Consider the following 24,374-nt stretch of genomic DNA (forward strand, 5'->3'; position numbering starts at 1 on the left):
ATACAACTCAGGGTGAATTAAGCAGCAGGAAAGCCGGCAATCAGCACCTTGCTAGAAGAGAGAAAGCAGAGCACTCTGCCATGTAAACAAGCTCTGGAGCTGTAGAACTGCTGTTAAATTTATGGTGCAGAACTAGAATCCAGGGGTGTTTTAGAACCCCCTCCACACTGCTCTCTTGCAGTATCTGAGCCAACCATGAAGTTCATACCCAGCTAAGCTTCCCATGCCAATGGGCATCAAACTACATACATACACTCATCTTGGGGACTTTAAAAAGGGTAGAGCCGAGTTCCCCTGTATGAACTGAACTGCAGTGTTGACAATGTGCCTGGGCATGTACACTTAAAAAATATTCTCCGTTGCTTTGACTTGCTTTTCTCACTAGACTTCCAAGATGGCAGGGGCTCTGTGGGAGAGGTGGAAATCTCTTTAGGGTGTTGTACCCTTGCAAGGCTCTAGGGACTTGGACCTAACTAGGACAGCAAGAGAATGAAGAAAAGATAGACAGACAGAAGGACGCTCAAACAGAAAGCTGGGATTGGGTGCTCTGGACTCTTGGATGGAGAAACTGTAGCACTCCAGAAGCCCAGTGTGTTCATTGTAGAGTTGAACAGAGAGGCAGGTGACTTTATGTAATACAGTGGGTTATTACATATAGGTAAACAAGGAGGCAGGGTTATTATATACATCTGAACAGGAGGCAGGTTTAGCGAATCTTGGTAACAAAGAACAGCCTCGGTAGGCAGGCAGTCTTCAGGCCATAAACACCCAGAAGAGACTAAAGCCACAGCTGTACATTTTCCACACACACACTGTCAAAACTCGCACTGGGTCTCCCTGGAAAGACTTTGCTATTCGCTATCCATAGCTGAGGCTATGGTGTCTATGGCCACGCACATCAACAACACACATCCACTCAGGATGTCATTCATTCAAGGCTCCATCAGCTCCCTTCATTAGGGCTTTATCATGCGGCTAAGTCAGAAGAAAACAGATCCTAAATTTGGGGGCAAACCTCCTAATATTTTGGTTTATAAATAGTACCTGTAAAGTCCTTTGCAATTCCTGGAAGCAAACAACAAGGAGAATGTCTAACGGCATGTCCTGGGGAACCCAGTTCAGGAAAGCTCTTATGACTAAACAACTGTGAAAGCCATTCCAGGAAGGCAGATGAATTGTGCCATACGTTTATATTACTTTCAGGCTGATTTATTCCTCTCTCTTTTATTAACAGTTATTACTAGTCACATTTGGAAACCACCAAGGGCGGATTTAAAATACCTAAGGTAAAAAGGGCAACCGACTGACACTAGAGACTTCCTCAACAAGAAAAATAACGACTCATTAGTTAAGACTGGGGGAGGAGGTCTCCTCACGGCAAAACAGGGATGCCTTCATATCAGTAAGGGGACTCAGAGCCACCTGAGGTCTCTGACACTTCCGATTTGAGTGAAACACTTTAAGGTGCTTTTTTTTGAGCCTTGTATCTAAAGAATCTTCTCCAATAAGTAGTTACAGAATTCCTAATATCAGCCCTGTTGGTCATTTGTAATAATATTCTGCAAAGTTAAAAAGATGTCATGTCGCTCTCAAAGTCGATTTTCCCCAATTTCAAACTGGAGGCCAATGCTTACAATTGTTTGCCTAACGAGCCCAGTCAAATCAAAATCGTTCTTAATCCGGGATTAGCCAAGAGATCAAAAGTTGAACTTTGACCAGAATAACACTGAACTTTTTTCTTGATCTTTATTACTATAAAAATAATAGCAAGTACCTATGTGAAGAGTTAACAGCCATTAAATCCTTTGGCGGTAGGCAATGGCCCTATAACGAGCGTTAGGTAAGAGGGTAAGGCCGGCACATCAATAATGAATAGTTCCTTGTAGTCGGGTACTTTAACTCTACAAAGAGAAACATGATAACACGAAGCACTGGAAACAACACAGTTGTTTTTGAGTCTGGTCCTGGGGCTCTTTGGGCCATTTTATGCCCAGGTGGCCCGGTTGTTAGTTTAACCACAAAGAAGCCGTTATCAGTTATAATTACAGCTGGGCAAGTTTCTTCAAATAAATGCCCTACAACCCGATCCTTGTCCACCCTTTGTAACGGCTACTTCACTAAATTAAGATATTAAAATCTCGGGTCACTTTAACGGCACACTGATACCCTGTCGCCGGGAGTTGAAAAGAATGGCACGGAACTTTGAAGGCGGATGAAAATGACCTAATGGACAGAAAGTCATTAAGTTCGAAAAGATAAAAGTGGCTGGGAGTAAGCCAGGGTTGGCGGGCACACAAGGGTCCCACACTGAAGCAGAGCGGGCTGAGTCCTGCCCTTGACTTAAAGCCAGGGAGGCTTTCAATGCCATGATCCCTGCGGCCGGGCTGCGCTGGGCCGCGCGGCTGGGATAACCGGGCGCGCCGTGCCCCGCCTGTACGAGGTCCCGGGTTCTAATCCCAGCAGAACCGAAGGGCACTGAAAACGTCAGCGTCCACTCGGGCGCACGTGCGCCGTGGCGGGGGGCTCTCGGACAGGCGCCGCGGACCCGCCCCACTTGCCGGGCTTTGGGTTTCGGTTCCAGAATGCTCGGGTTCAGACCCAGAGCGGCGCGGGCGGCCGTCAGGGCTCGGGCGCAGCAGGACGTGCGGGGCCTGGCCAGGCGCACAGCCCGCCGCCCCGAAGCCCGGGGATGCGCGCGTGGCGGGCTCGCTCTTACCATGGTGCGCGCGGCGGCCTCCCGGTTTGACTCTGGCGCCAACAGCCGCGTCGGGTGGGAAGGGCGAGAGGAAGTGCAGGGGGAGGTCGCAACGACCCCTGGCGGCCCTGAGAGGGCTGCAGGACCCGAGGGAGGAACCGGGCCGGGGCGGGGCCCGAGATGATAGGCAGGGCGGCGAGGGGCGGGACCTGGGTAATGATGGGCCAGGAGGGGGCGGGGCCTGAGGGGAGGGGCCGGGAGGGGAGGGGCCTGAGAGGATGAGCAGGGCGGGGAGAGGAGGAGCCTGAGATGGGCAGGACCGGACTGAGACCCAAAGGACCTGCTGGGTTGGGGAGCATGAATGAGGAAAGGAAAAGTCTGGGCCCCGGGGTGCCGGCTGGGGTAGGGCAGGCTGCGGTGCCCTTCCGGTGCCTCTGGGGTTGCAGAGCTGCTTGCTACTTAAGGGTTCAATGTGGCTTTTGTTTTTCTTTTTAAAAGGCAACTTTGAGTCTTCGCTTTTAAGTGTGGTTTTTTTTTTTGGCTTAAAATAAATGGGGATTTGGCTGCAGCAAGTGAGTACGTTTATAAAAGAATTTTTTTTTTTTTTAACTTTTCGAGACAGGGTTTCTCTGTGTAACCCAGGCTGCCCTGGAACTTGTTTTGTAGACCAAGCTGGCTTCGAGTGAAAGGCGTGTGCCACTGCTCCTAGCCTTAAAAGGAATTCTTAGACACGGTGGTGCAGGTGCTCTGTATTGTGAGTGAATCCTAAGTATTCTGGTTCTACTGATTGTAAGAGCTTAGCAGAGAGTAAATGGGGGCTTTCTAAATTATTTCTAACAACTGCTGGTGACTGTCTCTCAGAGTTGCATTACAATCTTAACTTCATAAGATGGGGCGAAGGTGAGTAGCAAAAATGTCCAAAGCTCCTACAAAAGAAAACAATAATTGGGGGCGGGGGGGGCGGCATATAATGAGACAACAGGCATAAGGAGGAGGTGACCCTGTCTGTCAGTTATATGGCATGGAGCTTCCATCACATAGATGTTATTAACACTTCCTAGGGCTCTTGATTTGCTCCGTATTTCAATTATTCTTTTGGGTTTCCTTTTCAACCCTGGGATTCCAGGTCAGGGCTTCCTGACAGCAAGGGCTTCCTGACACCCTATGCTATTATTATCGTTGTTGTTAATTTATTGAAAATAAGCTTTATTAGATCAAGTTAACAACTATATACAGAGACAAGCAATTTTAGTCATTTTCCTTTTGATCATCTCAGAGTAGAACTGAAATCTGTGTACAGTCTTAGTATGAAAGTTTTCCAGGTGTTTGTTGGGGTTGGTAGGTTCCTCTTCTATACACGTAATTTATGCATTTTTAAAGTCTGACTTCAGAGAACAGAGTCATTCAAATACCTGAGCAAAACGTCCATTAATTAGAACTTATGTTGTATGGCAAACAGACCAGCGAATGAGTAAAACAGGCTGCATTAAAGTCCCCAAAGTTGTGTGAGCTTCTGGAAAGAAACAAGACAATCTGAGTGCTCCACAGAGCAGGTAAGCAGGGGATCCTTGTCTCTGGAAGACGGTTTATAACACTTCATGCATGCCTTTTAAATCCATGCTTTAAAAGAACCTGAGTCAGTCCTAAGTACTTAAAATACAAATCCTTATCAACGAACTGCAAAATCCCCAACCTTTGGGATTATAGGTTCTGAGTCTGGTATACCATGGGAGGGAAAAGCTGATGAGTTAACTGATTTGAAAACAAGAGTTTCATCCACACAAGAAGATGAGAGGTACTGTCTCATCAAAAATGGGAACCTCCTGAGCTAACTAGGAGGCTAGAATCTGGCAACCCATTCTGTTTCAGCCAAACAGGCCCCAACAAGTCCTCAGGCCAAGTGATGTCTCCTTTCATTTCTCAGTGATGGTCTTGGCCCCTGCATAGGCTGGTCTGATCTCTTCCCCCCAATTACTCTGCGATGGCTAGCATGTCCACAGACTTACTCTGGCGTACCTGGTGTACCCTGGATGACACCTGGCAATGACGGCCCATAGCCATCAGCAGCTAGTGGTGTTGGGAGGATGTTGCCATGCTAGTGGAACAGGGGCTTGGGATACTGGGACCCCAGTGCCACTAGAAGTCTGCTAGGCTTCTTCAAGCTCTCCAGCTTTTAACACCTACACAGTAGGCTAGGATGGCCAGGCAGCAAGTCCTAGGGTCTGCTTGTCTCCGCCTCCCCAGGGCTGGGATTATAAATGCATAGCCCATTCCCAGCATTTCATATGGCTCTGGGGACAGGATGTATGTAGGTCTTCACACCTGCAAAGCAAGCACTTTCTCAGCTATCTCTTCAGACCCCTTTCCATGAACAAGGGGCTCTGTGTTTTCAGCTCACACCAGGCCCCATAAATAATGTAGCCAACACTATATTCGTTTGTCTCAAGCCCATAGACTAGGGAGTTGTTGTTTTAAGTGCTGGAGTGAATCCAGGGCTTTTGCTGTCCCCGAGCGTCTAGAACAGTACCTGGGTATTCTCTTAGTCACAGCATACTTGCTAGTGTGCAAATGTAACGGCACTTTTAACATTGCTAAGTATAAGTCTGTTTCATCAACTGGACTGTGAGCTCCTGAATGGTACAGGTTCTATTGTTCATCTTTGTAGCTGTTCCACTTTGCTAAGTGGAAACTCGAGTGTGCTGTGCATGCTTAGACTACAATGAGGCATAAAGACAATAGGGTGGTCAAAGACTGAATGTCTGTCTACCTGCCCTGCCCATCCCCTCACTTCTGCATGGACAAACTACAGCTTTAACTGGATCCTGCTGCTCTGGAAAGGGTTACAGCTGGCTTTATGTGAGATGTGTTCCAAGTGAACAGTCTGAGGTACCAGATGATGGGAGGTGCTCCTCTCTAAGTCTGATAGACGCCAAAGAGCCCTTGATGGCCATGGGACCTGCTTGGAGGAGAGAAAAAGTAACAGGTGGGACACAGGAGCCCCAGGGCAAGCTGAAAGCCAGCCTGATCCTACATGGTGAATTCCAGACCAGCCAGAGCAAAATAACAAGACCTTGCCTCAAAATAACCCAAACAACAATAATAAAAAAGTGAAGAACAGAGATGGGAATTAATAAGACAAATGTTATTATGTAATCAGCAGCCAGGGATGTCAGTTTGGGTCTTTATTCTAACTTCTGTTTCTTTATCTCTCCTTGTAAGGCTAACTTTGGCCACCTCTTTCAGAGTTCCAATCTGTTCTGAAATAGAAAACATTTGAACATGACAACTTGCACACAGAGACATTGTCTGAAAAGTATTTTCTTGAATTTGAGGATTGTAGTAAAAAGCTTCTTTGAGAAGATTAGGCATGTACATGTACCATCAAGCTCCCCAACACTGGACTCCCCAAGGATGGTAATGTACTCTAGATGGTTCTATGGTTTGAAGTATACATCCAGTAATTTGATATAATACAGAATTTTTTTACTATGATGAACGCTGTGTAAATAAATTCTTGTTGTGAGAAGTAATACTTGTAGTGAGGTCCCTCTTGAGTCACTGACCCTTGCAAGTTTCTGCCATGACCAGGAAAAGGCCATCTTATCTTGAAATTCTTTGAGGATTATAAGGACAGCAATTCTAAGTAAACACACTGCCCACTGTGTCAGGATTTCCCCAACTCCTATTTCATACACATCCTGGATGCTGCCAGGTATTCAGCAACACAACCAACAAAAATAGTAGTCAGCTTTTCTTTCCCTTCTAGTCCAAACAGTTTAGTCGAGGTATAGCAGTCTTCTACATGGTACATTCCCCATTCCCCTCCACTCAGGAAACAATCTGTTAAATGAATATTCAGTCTGAAAATGGAGAAAACAAGCTTTATTATAATGATTTGAGATTTTTGTGCATGGTAACGATATACACACGACTCTTGTTTCTCCTATGTTTCAAGACAGAATTAATTTAAAGTTTTATTATAGACTAAAGCATCCAAAATACTGTGGTACGTATGTAGCTACGAACATACAAACACATTGATGCACAGCGTCCATTCTTCTGTTTAAATAGGCAGTCAGCATTCGGATTCATAAAAGAACATATGAGGAGGCTATATCATTAATGGATGGCAAAGAGCACAAGACCAGTGTTCTATACACAAAATGTATGAAACAGATCTGTAAAGGTGGAATGTACAAAATCTTCAAAGAAACAAAAAGGAAACGGACAGCCTTCATACTCATGGGCAGGCTCGAAAGGCTGCACAGTTGGGAATGATAGAAAGAATGTTAGGAGAGCATACTTGGTTGACACAACATCCCATGGTGTAAAGCAAAAGCGTCGAGGTTAAGGCTGTGTTGCTTTCAAAAGTTAATGGAAGTGCTGTACATTCATTGGAACAACATAGCTGATTATTAATCTCTTCTAGAATATTAATGAATAGCATCCACACATTCTCCACAAACAGACCACACAATCAGCTACCACACAGTACATCATTAGAAAGTGTTTTGAAGATTAGCTTCGTGATTTGTAGCTTACTGTCATTTTTAAAACAAAACCAAAAAAAGCATTTATTTATACCAAACAAATTTTTAATGGGCACTTCGTTTCTTTTATGGCAATACTAGATTCCTAGTTATCAAAAATATTAAAATAATTGTAAATTTTAAAACCCTGCAACATTTACAGAAAGTAACGGTATTAGGACTTTATCGATTTTAAGGGGAATTAGATAAGGTTTGCGTCAGAAAGCTTAAACTTTATCCTACTTGGAAAGGTCTTGTTTTAAAAATACTCACCAAAAACTTCCCTCTTCCCTTTTCAGAAGCTGGTGAATAGAGAGGCTGCCATAGAGTCCAAATGCACACCGAGACTTTTCCCATTTGAAGTGGTCTACAGATGACCTGGTGTTGGTCTGCTCTCTCCAGTTTCCTCCGTAGGTATTACCAAAGCGTTTATGCTAACCCTTTCGAGTGAGGCTCCATATACCTGGTAACGTACTGCTCTTCCAGTTCCTTCCCTGTGAGGACATACATACCCTGTACACGTAGTGGGAGCGGGTGTGCAGTAACTGCACGGACCAGGCGTACTTACTGCCTCAAATTTTGTCACGTTTAGGAGACTCAGGGGCTTGTTTAGTCGTGGAGACTAAAATTTCATCAAAATCTTACACATCGTTAAAAAACTGACAAACAGTCCTAAAGGCTTTCTAGTAGTGTGTTTCTGGATGGTCAAGTGACTCCCTACCACCCCGTGTCCAGCAGGGGAGGTTTATGTCGGAGAAGACACACTGTCATTAACCTACAAAACCTAACTGAAGCTATTTTTGTCCTTAGTGCCCAAGGGGAATTGGAATGCTTACTTTCTTCTCAGTGCTATGTATCATGAGTGTGTAACGGGTTCTATACAGAGATAAATAACAGTAACAGCAGCCTAGAACAAAAAAGCCACTTAGTCCTAATAATCCTTCTTAGTTTACCAGAAACCATTCCCATCAAACGAGACAAGATTTCATTTCGATCTTGTCTATTTGTATCTTAGCAGCAGCACTTTCCCCCCCAAAAATATGCTTACCATGAAGAAATACAGTAAGTGCGCACACATACCCAAGTGTAGAATGTAGTGTTTGCTGGAGTGCCCACAGCGGGTGCTTTAGTAGCTGATGGTGAAACAGACCTAAATGAAATATTCTTTCATTCCAGTTTGTACCAATATTCATGTATTTAAAAAACTTCCTTAATTTGTATTATTTCCTACTGAGATACCAAGCCTGATATGATATTTTATGTATGAGACTGATTGGTTTATGAGTTAATTTCTCAGGTCACAAATATCTCATTGTTGCACAAAAAGAATCATTCAGTCAATTCATCTTCAAATTAATAGTTGCAATCTGAAGGCACATGTAGAGCATGTGCCTCGCATGTCTGAGGCCCTGGGTTCCATTCCAAGAAAAAAAACAAAAACCTGTGGCAAACTCTTTGAAAAAATGTTTTCTGCTTGTGAAAATTAACTAAAATTAATTTACTCATTTTTTTTAAAAAAAAACCTTTCTTTTAAATAGCCCAGAAATAATCCTGCAGGCAGACTTAATAAACAGCACTACAGAATCCCCCTTGCCAGAATATAAGCCGTAAGAGGACAGAGATGCCTGTCTCTTTCACACATCCCTCAGGTCCCAGTGCCTAGATGCATTCCTGGCCCCTGGTAGGAAGTCTGTAGATACAAATATTGAAGTTCATACTGAATGCTTGGGCTGCAGGAGCAGCCTAGCTATAGAGCGCTCTTGCTTAAGCATTTCTGAGGCCAAGGGTTCCATCCCCAAAATGAAGAAAAAAAAAATCAAAACATAAACTCAAAGGCTTATTCCATGGTATTCAGAAGCAGTCTTATTTTATCACTTCTTAAACTGGTATTGAATTTTATGTCTAATCTCAGACAGGCTTGAATTTTTAAAACTCCACAGAACTAAAATAATAATAAGCTAAACCCAAATGTAAGTCTTCTGAAAATAAAGTTTTCCCCCCAGATGTTGATGTGGACATAATAAATTAAATAGACCATTGGAGGTAGCTAGATTTCCCTTCTAAATTTTGTAACACTCCTGTATCAAGAACATTAGAATTTTAAGATAACAAGCCATAAACACCATCATATGTATGTAAGGGAAGTGTTTTCTTACAGTAAATATCTAAGGTGCTTTCAATGAAAGAAATCCCAAAGCCATCATCAAACACATCAAACACAATTTTCCTGTTTGGTAGAAGAACTGAGTAGAAAAATCCATCAGTGGAAACAGACCACGTCTTATTTTACAGTATCCATGACAGGTAGTGTTTCCCAAAAAAATGCATTTATACTTAAAGGTAACTCAAACTCAGTTTTTCAAGACGTCTTTTTCTTTTGTCTTTCTTCCTTTTTTTTTTCTTGAAAGCAAAAGAAGGCCGTTTGCTGCCTGGAAGGCGGGCATCACCATCATGCTGGAAAGTGGCACCGTTTACAGCCGCTGTGGGGCTCCTTTCGCAAGGACGGCTTCAGATTGCAGCAGCCAGGGAATGTGCTGAAGGATGACTGGGCAATGCTTCTGTCTGACAGAGTGCTGCCTATTTCCACACACCAAGGATTCAACTATATATATATATATATACTTATATAATATGTATAATACATTCTATCTTACCCTAACCATGTATACTTGTCCCTTAATGCCTCTACTATTCATTAAACAATGATAAATAACCATAACATGCCCATACCTGTAATGCTCAACAGAACTTTGGTAACACTTGCTCTCTAAGGGGAAATCATTAATCAATCACATGCCTTTGGTTCACACCATCTTGTCCTCCAAAGGGCTGCTTATGGCTCTCTGTCCTAGGACACTGGTGTCCTACTACATGTGCTGACATTTTGCAGGAGGTAAAGCTTTCGCTTTTGTGATGTGGAACAGGAAAGACATGTGAACACATGGCGCATGAACATGAGTTCTCTTGGTTACATTCCAGTGTGTTGAGGCTAGCCACCAAAGGGTCCCCCTTGCTTTTGCCATATGCCTTCCAAATCATCGGGAATTTCAGGCTTTACTGAAAATATATTTCATTTTCTGATGCAAGGTGAGCAGAAAGAGAAGGTGAGGAGAACACACAAAAAAGATCTTTGATCAAACCCAGAAAGGTTGGGAAATTTGCATTGATTCTGATGGGCTCAACTCAAGAGGGCCCTGAGTCAGAGCAGGGAGGATCTTGCAAGACAGCCTTAGATTTTTCTAAAGTCATTTATATATGGTTGTTGATAACCAAAAACAAAAACAAAAAAATGTCACCAGAGTAATAACATCTACTGTAAAAGTGAGGTTAGAAGGTCCCTTGGGTCTTGTGACCGAAGTTAAATAAAATAGGTAACTACAAGTTTTGTTCTTGGAAGCTCGATGCAAAGGCTACCATTCATTCACTGGTCAACAGATTTGCTAATTCTTTTTAATGTCTGATTTGCAAAATTAATTTAACTACATAAATCCCTGTCCTATGAGCCATAGTTCACAGGTGTAAAACTTTGCAGTTTGTATAGATTCAATAGAAGAGATTCTTTTTAAATCCTAAAAGTGAATTACGGAAATTGGATAAACAGTTTTTAAGGAAATTGTTACATTCAGAAATAACCTTGGAAAGTCCACCAGAGGTTCTTCCTAGTATGAAAAGTCCTATTGTAATCTGGTCCCACATTGAAAACTCTGTTCTTGTTTCTAGTGCAAGACCTCAGTGCAGGGGTGTCCACTGTTACTGTAAGTACCGATAGACCTTGAAACAGTGGTTTCCAGAGTCTGCAACCACAACATGGCCATCTGAAGTTAGGGCCAGGCCTTGGGGGCCGTAGAGGGGGTCAGCCGATGTGTTGATATAGGACAAAAATGATCCACTCCCATCAAAAACCTGCACAAACACAAAATCAGAGCACCATGAAAGTTACATATGCCAAAGAACGTGTATTTAAAAAGCACGTAAAAAAACCTTCTGGGTTTGTCCAGGCTGCTGCACACACATGATATTTGATGGTTAACCTTGGTTGTTTATTTGGTTGGATCTGGAAACAGCTATAAGATGGCTTCTGGGAAACATCTGTAAGTATATTTCCTGAAAAGATTAGCTGGGGTGGAGGGTGGGTGTAACTCTCCCTCAGCATGAGCAGCACTTCCTGCTGGTGGCATAGGCATAAAGAGGTCTGAGAGAGAAGTTACTGCTTTTGGCCCCCTGCCTTCTGCCCTGGCTGGTAAGTGCATCTACCTCGTTGTCGCGGCCACCACCTCTGCTCACATTGGAACTCAGCTTCTTTTTTGTTTTTTAATTTTCGTTTTTCAAGACGGGGTTTCTCTGTGTAGCTTTGCGCCTTTCCTGGAACTCACTCTGTAGCCCAGGCTGGCCTCGAACTCACAGAGATCTACCTAGCTCTGCCTCCCAAGTGCTGGGATTAAAGGCGTGCACCACCACCGCCTGGCAATTACTACTTGTTGCCTGTATTCACAATTAAGATTAGTAAAACATCCAAGCAGTACTTTTGTGTTCAAAGGCTCTCTTGAATCCTATCTATGAGCCCTTTAGGGGTCTGAGGAGAACAACATTCAAACCAAAAAAATAGCCCCAAATGAGAGAATTCTACACTAACGATGTCACCTTCGGTCTACCTTTCCATTTAGAGTGTTCAGTCCTTCACATGAGATTATCTACAGTGTTATGACTTAACCAAGAAGGAAGAACATCCTAGGTCCTGGGATGGGCAACTTTTCACTGTTAACCATGTCGGCCATCTGCACTCCTTAGCATCTAATGTACCTGGATCCTGCTGTTGCCCCAGTCAGCCACAATGATGTTTCCATTCGAGTCCACTGCTACACCTGTTGGCGCGTTAAACTGCCCATTTCCTTCTCCATTGGAGCCGAACTTCAACATGAATTCTCCTTCCTGATTAAATACCTGTACGAAATATTGAAAGATTCTTTTATTTAAAATAGCTGACCCCAACCGTATTGTTTAAAAAATAGCCATCTGAGCAAGCTATCTATAACAAGTCCTGTGACATGAGAAGTCTGAGAAAAGTGGTCTATAGACTAGATTCCAGTCACTTGTGGTTCCCAAATCATATTCAATCTCATTTATTATTTATTAAACGACTCTTCTTTTTTTCTGCCATTTACAACTGGTTACTAAGTATCTGTATTATTTTTATAAATTACAAGATACTATAAAAAATATAAGATATTATGAATAGACCTGGAAATATTTATTTTTAAACAATACTAAATATTATTCTATCTTCAAATAAGTAGCTTTATTGACTGGATAAATAAAAATTCAAGAATAGATACTATGTCTCTACAGGATAGATTGTTATTCAGTTTGGATAAGGTTTTTGTTAGGCCAAATATTCATGATTTATTATCATTTTACTAGAGCAACATAATGTCGTACTTAGAATGCAGGCATTTATGTGTGTCAACGTGTGCACAGATATACAATGGCCATGGGTGAAGAATAACAAGGCTGTTTTATCTATTTCAGAAAGTATTTTAGTTAAAATGAAGAGTTTATAAATTCTAAAGCCACCACGATTAGAACCAACAGAGGCTATTCCAAGTGCAGGACAAACAGAACTCTTAAGGAAATGGTCTCATGCCTGGTGTGATTATCAATTGGTTACTGTGGTTTACTGAATGTTCTTTTTTTAGGGGGAGGTGGTATGTGTGTGTGTGTGTGTGTGTGTGTGTGTGTGTGTGTGTGTGTGTGGTTTTTCAAGACATGGTTTCTCTGTGTAACATCCTTGGCCGTCCTGGAACTCACTTTGTAGCTCAGGCTGGTCTCAAAATCACAGAGATCTGCCTGCCTGTGCCTCCTGAGTGCTGGGATTAAAGGTGTGCGCCACCACACTCTGCTTTACTGAATGTTCTTATTACTAGTGATATGCTATACCTATCAAATAATAACAACATTGAACACATTTAATTAAATACACTAATGTATTTAATGACAACACTATGGTAAACAATTTCATCTTGATGTTTCAGATGATACTTAATGGCTCTGAAATATTCCTGGGATGTTATTGTAAATATCCATTATGGTGATGCTTAGATGTATGGACGTATTAACTTACAAATCAAGAAGTGTAATGGGGGCTGGAGAGATGGCTCAGAGGTCAAGAGCACTGGCTGCTCTTCCAGAGGTCCTGAGTTCAATTCCCAACAACCACATGGTGGCTCACAACCATTTATAATGAGATCTGGTGCCCTCTCCTGGCATGAAGGCACACATGCAGTCAGAATACTGTATACATATAAATAAATAAATCTTTAAAAAAAAAGAAGTGTTATGGTCAGGGCACCTTTACCTTTAAAGTAAAGGTTGCTCACACTTGGACCTCAGAAGGTTCACAGCTCTGAGCACAGATCGGATTTGAGGATGACCTTTGAGTTGTCTTTGGCTCCTTAGAAACAAGCACAACCAGCTCTTGCTAACAGCTAGGTTGCAAATGCCAGGGTAGGCTGGGTATGCAGCAGGACAGCTAGGTGGCACAGCACTTGCCTAGCATGTATGAAAACCTGAGCTTTATCTTCGGCAATAAGAAAAAAGAAGGAAAGAAGTAAGAAAGGAAATAGAGGGGGGGCGGGAAAGACGGGGGAGAAGGGATAGGAAAAAGAGGAAGTGTTTAAAAGGCTTCCTCAATTCTTAGTCACATGGCCATTTTTACACAATGCTGCAGCTTTAAATACCAATGAGCAGGTGTTTGTGTTGGTGAAGACACTGTTATCCTATGCTCCTTCCTTTATTAATTCCTACACGTGATCTTGGTGGTCCTTGCTTACTTTTTTGACCCAGTATATTTTTCTTGGCATAGGTGCATCTATTTCATATTGGGATAAAGAATGCTTTATTTCTGTTGTTTGCTTGACTCTGTGTGTGTGTGTGTGTGTGTGTGTGTGTGTGTGTGTGTGTGTTCATTGAAGACAGGGTCTCAATACGTAGCCCAGGCTAGCTTCAAGTTTCTGATCCTTCCTGCTCCTGCCAACACCTCTGCCTTCACCTTGCGAGTGCTGGGAATTGCAGGCATGCACACCGTGCCTATCAGGCTTAGTTGTCTTGTGATTAAAACAAAATCCTTGCGGTACCTCCGCTCATCGGCATTTTGCTTTCCTCGGTCGGCCTTAGCTACCTCTAACTGTGGCAGGGAAGGAAGTGGGAAATTCCAGAAATAAATCACAGTTTCAAGTAACGTCTACAGCAGGCTGCTGTTACAACTGCTGTATTTTATAATTAGTTATCACTGTTAATTGCGGCTATTGGACCTCAAATGTGTCTTCAGAGGTCCATGTGTTCAAGGCCCGCTCCCCCACATGCAGGGATGCTTGCTCAGAGGTAGACTTTCCAGGAAGTGAGTGGATCCTAACGCTCAGACCTCATCAATGGATTAATTCGCTAATGGGTTCATTACTGGGACTAGTAGGAGGTGGCAGAAACTGAAGGCAGCCTGGCCTGTCTGGAGGAAGTAGGTTACAGACGCGTGCTCTTGGAGGATAGAACTTATCCCTAGGCTCTGCCTCAGCCTCTCTTCAGCTTTGTTTCTGCAGGTGACTATGACTGAAACTCTGAGACCATGAACCGAAAGACACCTTTGCTTGAAGTTGTTATTCTCTGGTATTTTTATCACAGCAACAGAAAGCTGACACAATTGCTTTTTGTATCGTATTTATGAGTTAAACTTTATCACAAGTATGCATGCACAGGAAAAACATAGTATCTATAGAATCCGGACTATTTGTGGCTATCTGTGACTTGGTATCCACTAGAGGTCTTAGAATATATCCCCCAATTACATTGTAGAGCAGGTTGCTAAAAACAAACAAACAAACAAAAAACTATAGTAGACTACTTATTAACTCTGATTTATAGATTTACATTTACTAAGCAAGGATCCCCTGAATTGGGGCTACTGCTAACTGCTCTAACATGGGAAACTAAACCCACACATCCATGCAACAGCTGTCAGAGAGAAAAAAATAAAGCAAAGGCTATGATGCTCTTAAGATGAAAAGTGAGCTTAAATAATAATTGAAAGAGCATCTCTATATCCTGAAACCATCACTTCTAGAACTTTAATAGTTACAAACATTTTATATTTTATGCTTCCCAGCTTACGTCATTTAGTTACTCACACATTTCTCGGAAGAAGACAGTCTAAGAGCTGAAATAATTTTTATGGCTTTGCTTTTTGTATGTGGATGAAGTTGTAGTTTAATAACATTGGCATTAATTCTTTCCTGACCTCAAAATCCTGCTCCTGCTGACTACCACCCCCACTTCAAAGTTTCCCCTAACCATCATTAACTGTGGTTCCTTCATCTTGGTGCAGGGGATTGAACCCAGCCCCTATAGCATGATAAGCATGTACTGTACCATGCAGCTGCATCCCCCAGCCCTCAGGAAATCTCCTCCCTCTGGAAATATAATGCACTACTGTCTCCATTTCTGTGCATTTCTCACGTCGCTACCTGACTTGCATTTTGGTTACTTAAAAGGTTTTCTTTCTTTCTGGAGTCAGTCAAGGCTGATGATAACTAGGAGTCCTTCCATATACTGAGACCAGGCTGGTTTACACAGGCTACTTGGAGCAATGGGCAGGCAAAGCTTTGAGGCCACTGTGGGGCTTAAACAAGTGTTGTGCATTGCTTCCAACTAGACCCATTTCTCTGCGAGAGCAGTTCAGAGTTAACGAGTGGCGCACTGAATAGTACCTTGACAGAATGATTATGGAAATCTGTAATGATGATCTCATTATTGCTATTTACAGCCGCAAAATGGGGACCTGCAATAAAATAGGGGTGGGGGAAAACACATGAGGTCCCAACAGCAAAGATGATTCCAACACAGCACAAGGTTAACACATTGACTTAATTAAGAAAGGGCGAAGAACCAGAGTCCCAATCCCCGGACAAGCACTCAGCCAGACATCCAGCCCCAGGAAAGCGGGGTTCTGCACGTTTCTAGACCTGTGACTGTCCGCTCTGGCCTCTTCCCACCAAGTGCCTAAGAGGGGCAGCCCTAAGGAAGTAGGATAAACAGGAAGTATCAGCGACCTTTCTCTGTACCACCCTCTGTAAGCCATACCCACTACCTCTTGCTTTTCGCTAAGTGAGGGAGTCCTACAAAGAAAAACATGGTCATTCTCAGCTCTGAGAAAGAGGCTCCAAAATATAATTTTTCTACTGAAAAAAAAAAAAACTGGGGGGCTAGAGAGATGGCTCAGAGGTTAAGAGCACTGACTGCTCTTCCAGAGGTCCTGAGTTCAATTCCCAGCAACCACGTGGTGGCTCACAACCATCTGTAATGAGATCTGGTGCCCTCTTCTGGCATGCAGTCACATATGCTGTATACATAATAAATAAATAAATCTTTTAAAAAAAAAAAACTGCATTGTATAATCCTGAGTGACTGTTCAGAATCTGGGCCAGACAAAGAAAGAGAGACTAAACACAAGGAGAGAAGATGCCAGCTAATGCGAAATCCCCACAAGCATCCTTTGAAAAGGAAAATCAATGGACTGTGCTCAGCCTTTTCGTGCAGATGTGCACATCCAAAAAGCTTGTGATTGCAAAGTTGCACAGAGCGAAGTGGAAAAGATTGCCTTCGCTGCTCTCAGCAAATACTCCACACTCCCGTCCTCCTATCGTAACCAGCAAAGGGGAAATATAAGCCCATCCTGAGACTCATTAAAGGAAACTGCACCATAGGAAACAGCCACTCACTGTTCTTCAAACACTTGTGTTTTAAAAATAGTTTATTTTAAAATGTACTATCTTACTTAATACACATATTTGAAAATCCAGTGTCTGCTGTGTGAACAGCGATCGGTAAAAGCCGCCGTACAAAGGTTGTACTCTGGACTGAGCCTTCTCAGGACAACTGGGAAGTGTCTACATTGCTTCCGCTTTGGTCCCACCCCTAGAATTCTCCCCCAAAGCCAGCACACACACCCGGGACGGGGCATCTTCAACATGCTCAAATATCATGCAAATGTGAGCAAGAGAGGCATAGAAAAGGGGGTTTACATATTACCATCGAGTGTACCTGCAAACTGCCTGTCCCCGTTTCCTCGGCTACCAAACCTGGTGACTATTTTCCCGTTTGGCTGGAAGATGAACACGCAGCACGCCTTGTTGTCCACCACAATAATGTGCCCGTTGCGGTCCACAGAGACTCCTTTGGGCCCCATCAGTTTTCCCGATCCAATTTTTGTCTGTTAGAAACAAGTGCAGAAACTGAATATGGACATCGAAGTTCAAAGCATTACCGAACCAACCTGAAGCTAGTTAGTCGTTACCTTAGAAAATCGTTTGCTCAAATGTTCTCAGTACCGCGTGGAACAATGTTATCTCCGTCCCAGAACATCTGCTACTGGCATTTATATAAAACTTTTTTTTTTTTTTTTTTAATTTTTCGAGACAGGGTTTCTCTGTGTAGTTTTGGTGCCTGTCCTGGATCTTGCTCTGTAGACCAGGCTGGCCTCGAACTCACAGAGATCCTGTGACTGTGCCTCCCGGGTGCTGGGATTAAAGGCATGTGCCACCAATGCCTGGCTATAAAACCTTATTTTTAAGAAGCATTTGCCACCAAACTTGGGCCACAGTGCCCTTCTAAATGGACACTTGATGAAAGATGACAGTGTCTAGAGAAAGACATGTTTACTCCTGCTGTTTGCCTTGAGCACATCTGAAGGTGCACTGATAGACTTACTCACTCCCTTTAACCTTAAGATTCCTTAAATTTTTTTAAAAAGTTTTAAAAAGCAACTTTAACAATATCCAATGTTATTTTAGAAACAAATATAAATAAAATAATGTCAAAGGTTTAGTGTAAGCAAAGTAATAGTAAGCAGTCACCAAACAGAGGTCATCACTACTGCTGTTAGATATCACGCTCAGTACTAAAATCTCAGGCATGTGCCATTAAATCTTATTAGAATTAAGTTCTACATGGTTGGAAGTCACATCTATTCCATCCACCACTGTGTAGTCAAAGCCTGCCACGCTCACTGGTGCATAAATGGTACTCGACAAATACTTGTATAGCACATTAAAAAACAAAAGTCTGGAATTATTTATAAGCTAGCCTATTTATGGCTATTAAGTGTGTGTATGGGGGGGTATATGTGTATAGAGGCCAAGGTCAACTTTGGGTGTTGTTCACCAAGAGACATACATACACCTGTGTTTTGAGGCAGAGTCTCTCACTAGCTTATAGCTTGCTAGCCAGGCAGGTTGGCTGGCCAGGGATCTCCGGGGATCTGCTCTTCTCAGCCTCGCCAGCACACATTATCATCAAGCATTTTTCAGCATGTGTTTTGGTGATTAAACTCAGGCTCCCATGCCTACATAGCAAACATTTTACAGACTGAGCCATTTCCCCAGCTACCCAGTCATGACTAAATCCTCTCATTTTCATGGTGTTTAATAGGGGGAGCAAAACATTAGTTTTTTGTTTTCGTTTTTGTTTTTATCAACCATACGCTTGTATATACTTTAGTTCTGTATTTATTGATTCAACTGTCAGAACACAGTCAAAAGAATGATCCATGTAGAACAATGCCTTGGGGAACTGTGGGAGAGGCTCCAGGGAAAAAGGCAGAGGGCCTTTTACCTCAGGTGCATTTTGTTCCCTGGATTCTTCTTGGACGTGATTTCGTGTCTCCTGTGACAAACATTTACACTTCAATTTATAAGACATGTTTATTCTTGTTGGATGTCAGAACACAGCTATAGAACCCAATCTGGTCAGTGTACCCTGAATCTGGATATGGCCTTCTGCCTTGCTTTTATGCTTTCCCAGATATAATCTGTAGTACGTGCCAGGCAATTGTGTTTAAATTGGTCTGTCCTGAGTAAGTTCTGGGAAAGGGCAGCTCTGTTAATATTTAGTATGTGCTTAATGGGGTTTATTTACATGTTTTTCTGATCATGTTTCTGTGAACTCAAACAACCTTCTTTGGAGCATTGCTTGCGTTGTTACATCTGTCTATAAAAACACACTGAAACCAAAGTAAGGTTGTCTACAGCAGTAGACTGTAGTCCGCCCCATTCTTTCAGGTCCTCAGATCCCAGGTCCAGTAGACAAGGTCTGCATAGGATGACAAAAGTTGGCATTCAACCAACCTCACATCAAAGATATTCAAGGGGGACCCCACTTGTGTCTCTACTGAACATATGTAGACTTTTTCTTGTCACAATTCCCTAAACAATACAACACAATAAATATCTACATGGCACTTGTATTGTATTAGGTATAAGTAATCTAGAGATGATTCAAAATATAAAGGTGTGCATAGCTGATATGCAAACTGCATCATTTTGTAGGAGAAACCTTCACAATCTTGGGTCTTGGAGTTCAAGGGAGTCCTGGAGCCAACCCCATATGGAGATTGGACTTCTGGGAAGAAAAGTCAGACACCAAAGTCTGCAGCCTAGAAAGTGGGGTCAGTGGTGGCAAAGGAACTCTTACTTTTTATTTTAGACTTTTTTGTACACATGAAAGCCTATTTGTGTTGTCTTTTAAATTAAAAAACTAACCCCCACTAATTACATTTCATATGTTCTGCTACAGAACGCTCTCTTTCTTCAATTTAGCACTACCTGATAGAAAACTGTGAACCATGGATGAACACTTTAATTTTTTAGATTTATTTATTTTATTTGTGTGTCTGAGTGTTTTGCCTACATGTATGTCTGCGCATCATGTGTATGCTTGGTGACCTCGGAGGTCAGAAGAAGGCATGGGATCCCCTGGAACTGCCGTTACAGACAGTTGTGAGGCACGTGTGAGTTCTGGGTTCTCTATAAGAACAACAAATGCTTCACCCACTGAACTGTGTCTCCAGCCTCCACGTATGTGTTCTTAATTTCCTTATACAGCGATGGAGTTTTCTCGGAATCGGACTTTTCAGGTGAGTCTTTATTTTTCCAAGTTTACAAAATGCTGGAGATTCAGGTGTGACCTCCTTAGAGCAGAGACACCAGTACTTTGAAAGGAAACATCTTGTCTTAGGCCAGGGAATCCCTTGCGTAAGTTTGGTTCCGATGCCGCAATGAAGCCCAAGGATCAAAGCGTCTTTAACATAATGGCATGTAAGGAAATCGCTCACGTTCTTTCAAGTCTGAAAGGAAGGGATCCTACAAGATCAAAAGGAGAGCTGGCACTCTCTTCATCACTACCTAATAGGACTGCTACTTAACATTATAAACAACAGTAGTTACTTAAAATGACTCAACCATATAATACCAAGTAGATAATTATCTCGGATGAAAACAGAAGCCAAAGGATTATCTTAGTTCTACCAGAGGACGCCGGCTGGGCAGATCTACAAGCACAACTCAAAGCTGAACCCGAAAGTCCCTTTCTGCCACCTCCCACCACCCATGAGCAACTTCCAACTCAGCTGCACCGAATTCTACCGAGTTAAACAAGGAGCCAGGCATTTGGCCTCACTGTGTTTCCTCTCTATCTTAGAATAAGAAGAAACGTAGTTCAGATTTGGGCATTAGACAGTTAAAAGAGAGCACTTAACCCAATGAATGGCTTGCAAGTTGAAGAGGAGAAAGCTGAGACATTTTAGAATACACTGGCCATAAAGGTCACCATATTTGTGTTCATTCATACATATATATATATATATATATATATATATATATATATATATATATATACTTAAATTTTTTTCTGATTACAAAAGACTCCCAGATGGGCTGGAATGTATAAGCCACGAGGGAAGATGAAAGAGAAGACATTAAAGGAGGCAGAAAGTGATAAATATTAGACTACCAGACAGATGTCTATAAAAATGGTAGTAAGATGTTACACATGGGAGATAATTAGGAAAAAATATAAAGACTGTGCGGCGATACAAGGTAAGTCAGTCACTCTGCTGATTTCACTAAGTCCCATTAAAGAAGCAAAAATAATAATCTCTGGATTGTAGCCTGCATATGGATGAACTTTTTTTTTTTTTTTACAGTGTTTTTTTACTCAAGTGTTTTCATGTGCTATCCTTTCACCTTAATGGGTTCTAAAGGACATCTGTTTTAAAGTTCTTGCTGCAATAGGTAACATCCTCCCCCTGTCCTCTAGGGGGCACCAGTGCTCCACAGTGTGTACTGCACTGACTGCCAAGCAGTGCCCAATTCTAAGCCCAGTTCTTCCAAGTATTTATTATAGCTATTGAAGTATCAAGTCGTGTGTGTGAACCATCCCCATCAGGGAGCCCATATCTCTTAGCTAGCAAACGCTCGCTTAATACGCAAAAGCTGCTGCAGCATTGGCTCCCAATGTACAGATCGATACTCATTTTGCTGGAGGATGAAACAAGAATAAGCAGGTTTTCTCCAAACTAGAGGACTTCTGAGAAGACAGCTACCGTTTTCTTCATATTCCTACCAGAGCCATCACATTTGGGTGTTTGGAAGACACAGAAAGGTGAGAGAGCTTTCTATACCCATGACCGTTACATGGGGCTATTTCCAGCGGAGCCAAAAGTTCAGGGTCTACTCAATACCCATGCGCAATAATGCAGTGTTAACGGGGACAGTCATTTATTTCCTCAGGCTGAAAAGGTATTGCCTCACATAAAACAAAGGCTCTAATCTGAGAGTAAAATCATCTACCACTCATCTCATAAATAGTATCTCGTCAATATCATGAGATGATCGGGGCAACCCAAAGACTTCAAATGCCTGCGATCAGAGACTGAGTGAGGTCCACCTTCAAGATTCCAGAATGGGTTAGGAAAACACACTTCCTTCAGGGAAGGAGGTGGTGTGGTGGCCACCACACACTTGCCTGAGGCCATGAAGCCCGAGTCACACCTGGCCGCACAAACTTTATGTTTTGGAAAGGATTACAAGGGGCATGGAAAAGATCGTTTCTTACATGAGACACGTGTAAAAATCCAGGAATAAAATCTCATTTGATTTGTACTCAAATCCTATGAGATAAGTGTTTTTACACTCTGAATTTTAAGTACTCAGAGAAATGATATAATTTTTCCAAAGGCCAAAAGTTAATAAAGCACAGAAATGGGATTCCAGTGGTTGAGCTGAGGGAAAGTCCATGTTGTCAGATCAATTAGAAGCCTTCCTTAGGTTGGGTGAGGGACTGCGTAAAGCATGGTACACATGGCCTTCCAAAGGACTGTTGACCCACTGTCTTATAATCTCATGGATATAGGTACAGATGGGCTGAGTGGTAGCAATTCTTTGGTGACACTTTAGAGGAGAATGCTATTGTCACTGCTGGCCTACCCTGCTCTTTGGTGACTTGTGAGGGAACAGGAGCTGTTATGGTTGGATCTTGAATATTTCCCAAAGACCCAGCTGAGGAAGGCCTAGTCCCCACTGGTGCTATTGAGCGGTGGTAGCACCCAGTGGAAGAAGGGAGGTCACCAGGGCAGAGCCCTGAAGGAGGCTGTGGAGCCCTGATCACTTCCTCTTTGCTCTGTGTTCCTGCCGCCATGAGGTCAGCAATGCCCTCCATCATGTATGTCCCTTCGCCACAGGACCAAAGTGACCACAAGGGCCCAGTGACTGTGGACTGAGGCCTTCAAAATTGTGGACCAAACTAGACGCTTTCTAAGTTGGTTTTCTTAGGCATTTTGTCTCAGCAATGAAGGGCTGACTAACAGAGACACCATTTTCACATTTTGCAAAAAGAAGATAGAAGAGCAATAGCACATATCACGTGACAGGATCCCAGACTGGAGGGGAACCGGCTTCACCTCTCTACAGCCTCCATTCTCTTTTCCTTCCTAGTTCTACGCGACATTCTTTAATGCTGTGTTTCCAGGTTACAACAAATAATGTACGGCTGACATTCCTTGTGCGTGAGGATTTTTCCTTCCAGGTGCCTGTGTATGTTTTAAAGGTGAGAAATGGACATTATAATGTCATTTCTCTCATGTGTTCCACCACAGGCCTGAGAAAGTAGAAAGCACTCTGTGACAGTCTGGAAATTCATTTGAGAATCACAAACTGCTTCTTTTTAACCCTTTGCAGGGGGCTTTTTTTTTTTTTTAAGTCAAATTAAGGTAACCAATACAGTTTTCCAATAAACACGGTTTTTTAAAGCAAGCAAGCAAGCAAACTATTGCTTTATAAAATAAATCACATTTAGAATGTGTATGGGTGTGTATGCATGTATGTGCATCTATATGCATATGTATATGTATGTGTACATATGTACGAATGTATGTATGTATGTATGAATGTGTACATATGTGTGTGTATGTGAGAGAAAGAAAGAGAAAGAAGGCAAGTTTATAAAATTATCACAGTTACTCTTATTTAATAAAACTGAGATTGATGACCCCGTATGAAGAATTATGAAATACTGACTGGATTGGATTTAAACAAAGAAAAACATAATTTACTGCCATATTTTTTGTTCTTTCTACTATTCTTACCTTAAACTTCCCGTCACTGGAGAAAATGCTAACCCACTTGTTATCGTAATCTGCGATGATAATGTCCCCACTAGGGTGCACTGCTACCCCAGTGGGCCGCTGTAGCTGTCCGGGTGATCGTCCTCGGATGCCAAAACGACTTTTGAATTGCCCATCATTGGAAAATATCTGTACAATGAATTTACACACTCATTAGAATCTGAGTAGCACAGAAATCACCGGGACAGGAAAAAGCATTTGTCAAATATACTACAGATCAGAACATGCCAATGCTGCTTAAGAAATCCCCCCCATACACACACACACACACACACACACACACACACACACACACACAAGAAAACGAAATTAAAACAAACAGAAACAAAAGTCTGCATATTCCTTTTGTTTCTTCCCCATATCATTTATCTTGAATCTAAAATATAGAAGTATACACCTATCTCTAGCCAACACAGTCAAAAGAACACACGTAGGGCTATACCTGCACACACTGGTTGTTACTATCTGCGATTAATATCTTTCCACTCGTAGATGCAGCGACACCTTGAAGGTTTGTAAATTCTCCTTTATTTCTTCCTTTGGTGCCTAAGAATAAATGAGAAAAGCACAGAAACTAAGTTATAGATAATTAGGTTAGCAAACAAATAATTTAAGCTTCGATAAGTAGCCTAAGAATACATTGTCTTTT

At 42.4% G+C, this 24,374-nt stretch overlaps 2 protein-coding genes across 3 annotated transcripts in view; both read right to left on the reverse strand.

The window, feature by feature from the left end:
- The window catches only part of Mnd1 (meiotic nuclear divisions 1), a 67,677-nt gene extending 64,828 nt beyond the window's left edge, over nucleotides 1–2,849 (reverse strand). For both annotated transcript variants that reach the window (XM_059264765.1, XM_059264766.1), the window contains exon 1: nucleotides 2,717–2,849. In XM_059264765.1, coding sequence (XP_059120748.1) covers nucleotides 2,717–2,719 — 3 coding nt within the window. In that variant the 5' untranslated portion in view covers nucleotides 2,720–2,849. The remainder of the gene's footprint in view (nucleotides 1–2,716) is intronic.
- A 3,707-nt stretch (nucleotides 2,850–6,556) lies between these two features.
- Nucleotides 6,557–24,374, reverse strand: part of Trim2 (tripartite motif containing 2) — a 117,200-nt gene continuing 99,382 nt past the window's right edge. The window contains exons 7-12 of the mRNA XM_059265544.1: nucleotides 24,168–24,271; nucleotides 23,687–23,854; nucleotides 17,311–17,479; nucleotides 15,978–16,048; nucleotides 12,025–12,165; nucleotides 6,557–11,127 (exon numbers count right to left, since the gene is read on the reverse strand). Coding sequence (XP_059121527.1) covers nucleotides 10,975–11,127; nucleotides 12,025–12,165; nucleotides 15,978–16,048; nucleotides 17,311–17,479; nucleotides 23,687–23,854; nucleotides 24,168–24,271 — 806 coding nt within the window. The 3' untranslated portion in view covers nucleotides 6,557–10,974. The remainder of the gene's footprint in view (nucleotides 11,128–12,024; nucleotides 12,166–15,977; nucleotides 16,049–17,310; nucleotides 17,480–23,686; nucleotides 23,855–24,167; nucleotides 24,272–24,374) is intronic.

This window comes from Peromyscus eremicus, chromosome 6 (genome assembly GCF_949786415.1).
Source record: "Peromyscus eremicus chromosome 6, PerEre_H2_v1, whole genome shotgun sequence".
Taxonomy (NCBI): domain Eukaryota; kingdom Metazoa; phylum Chordata; class Mammalia; order Rodentia; family Cricetidae; genus Peromyscus; species Peromyscus eremicus.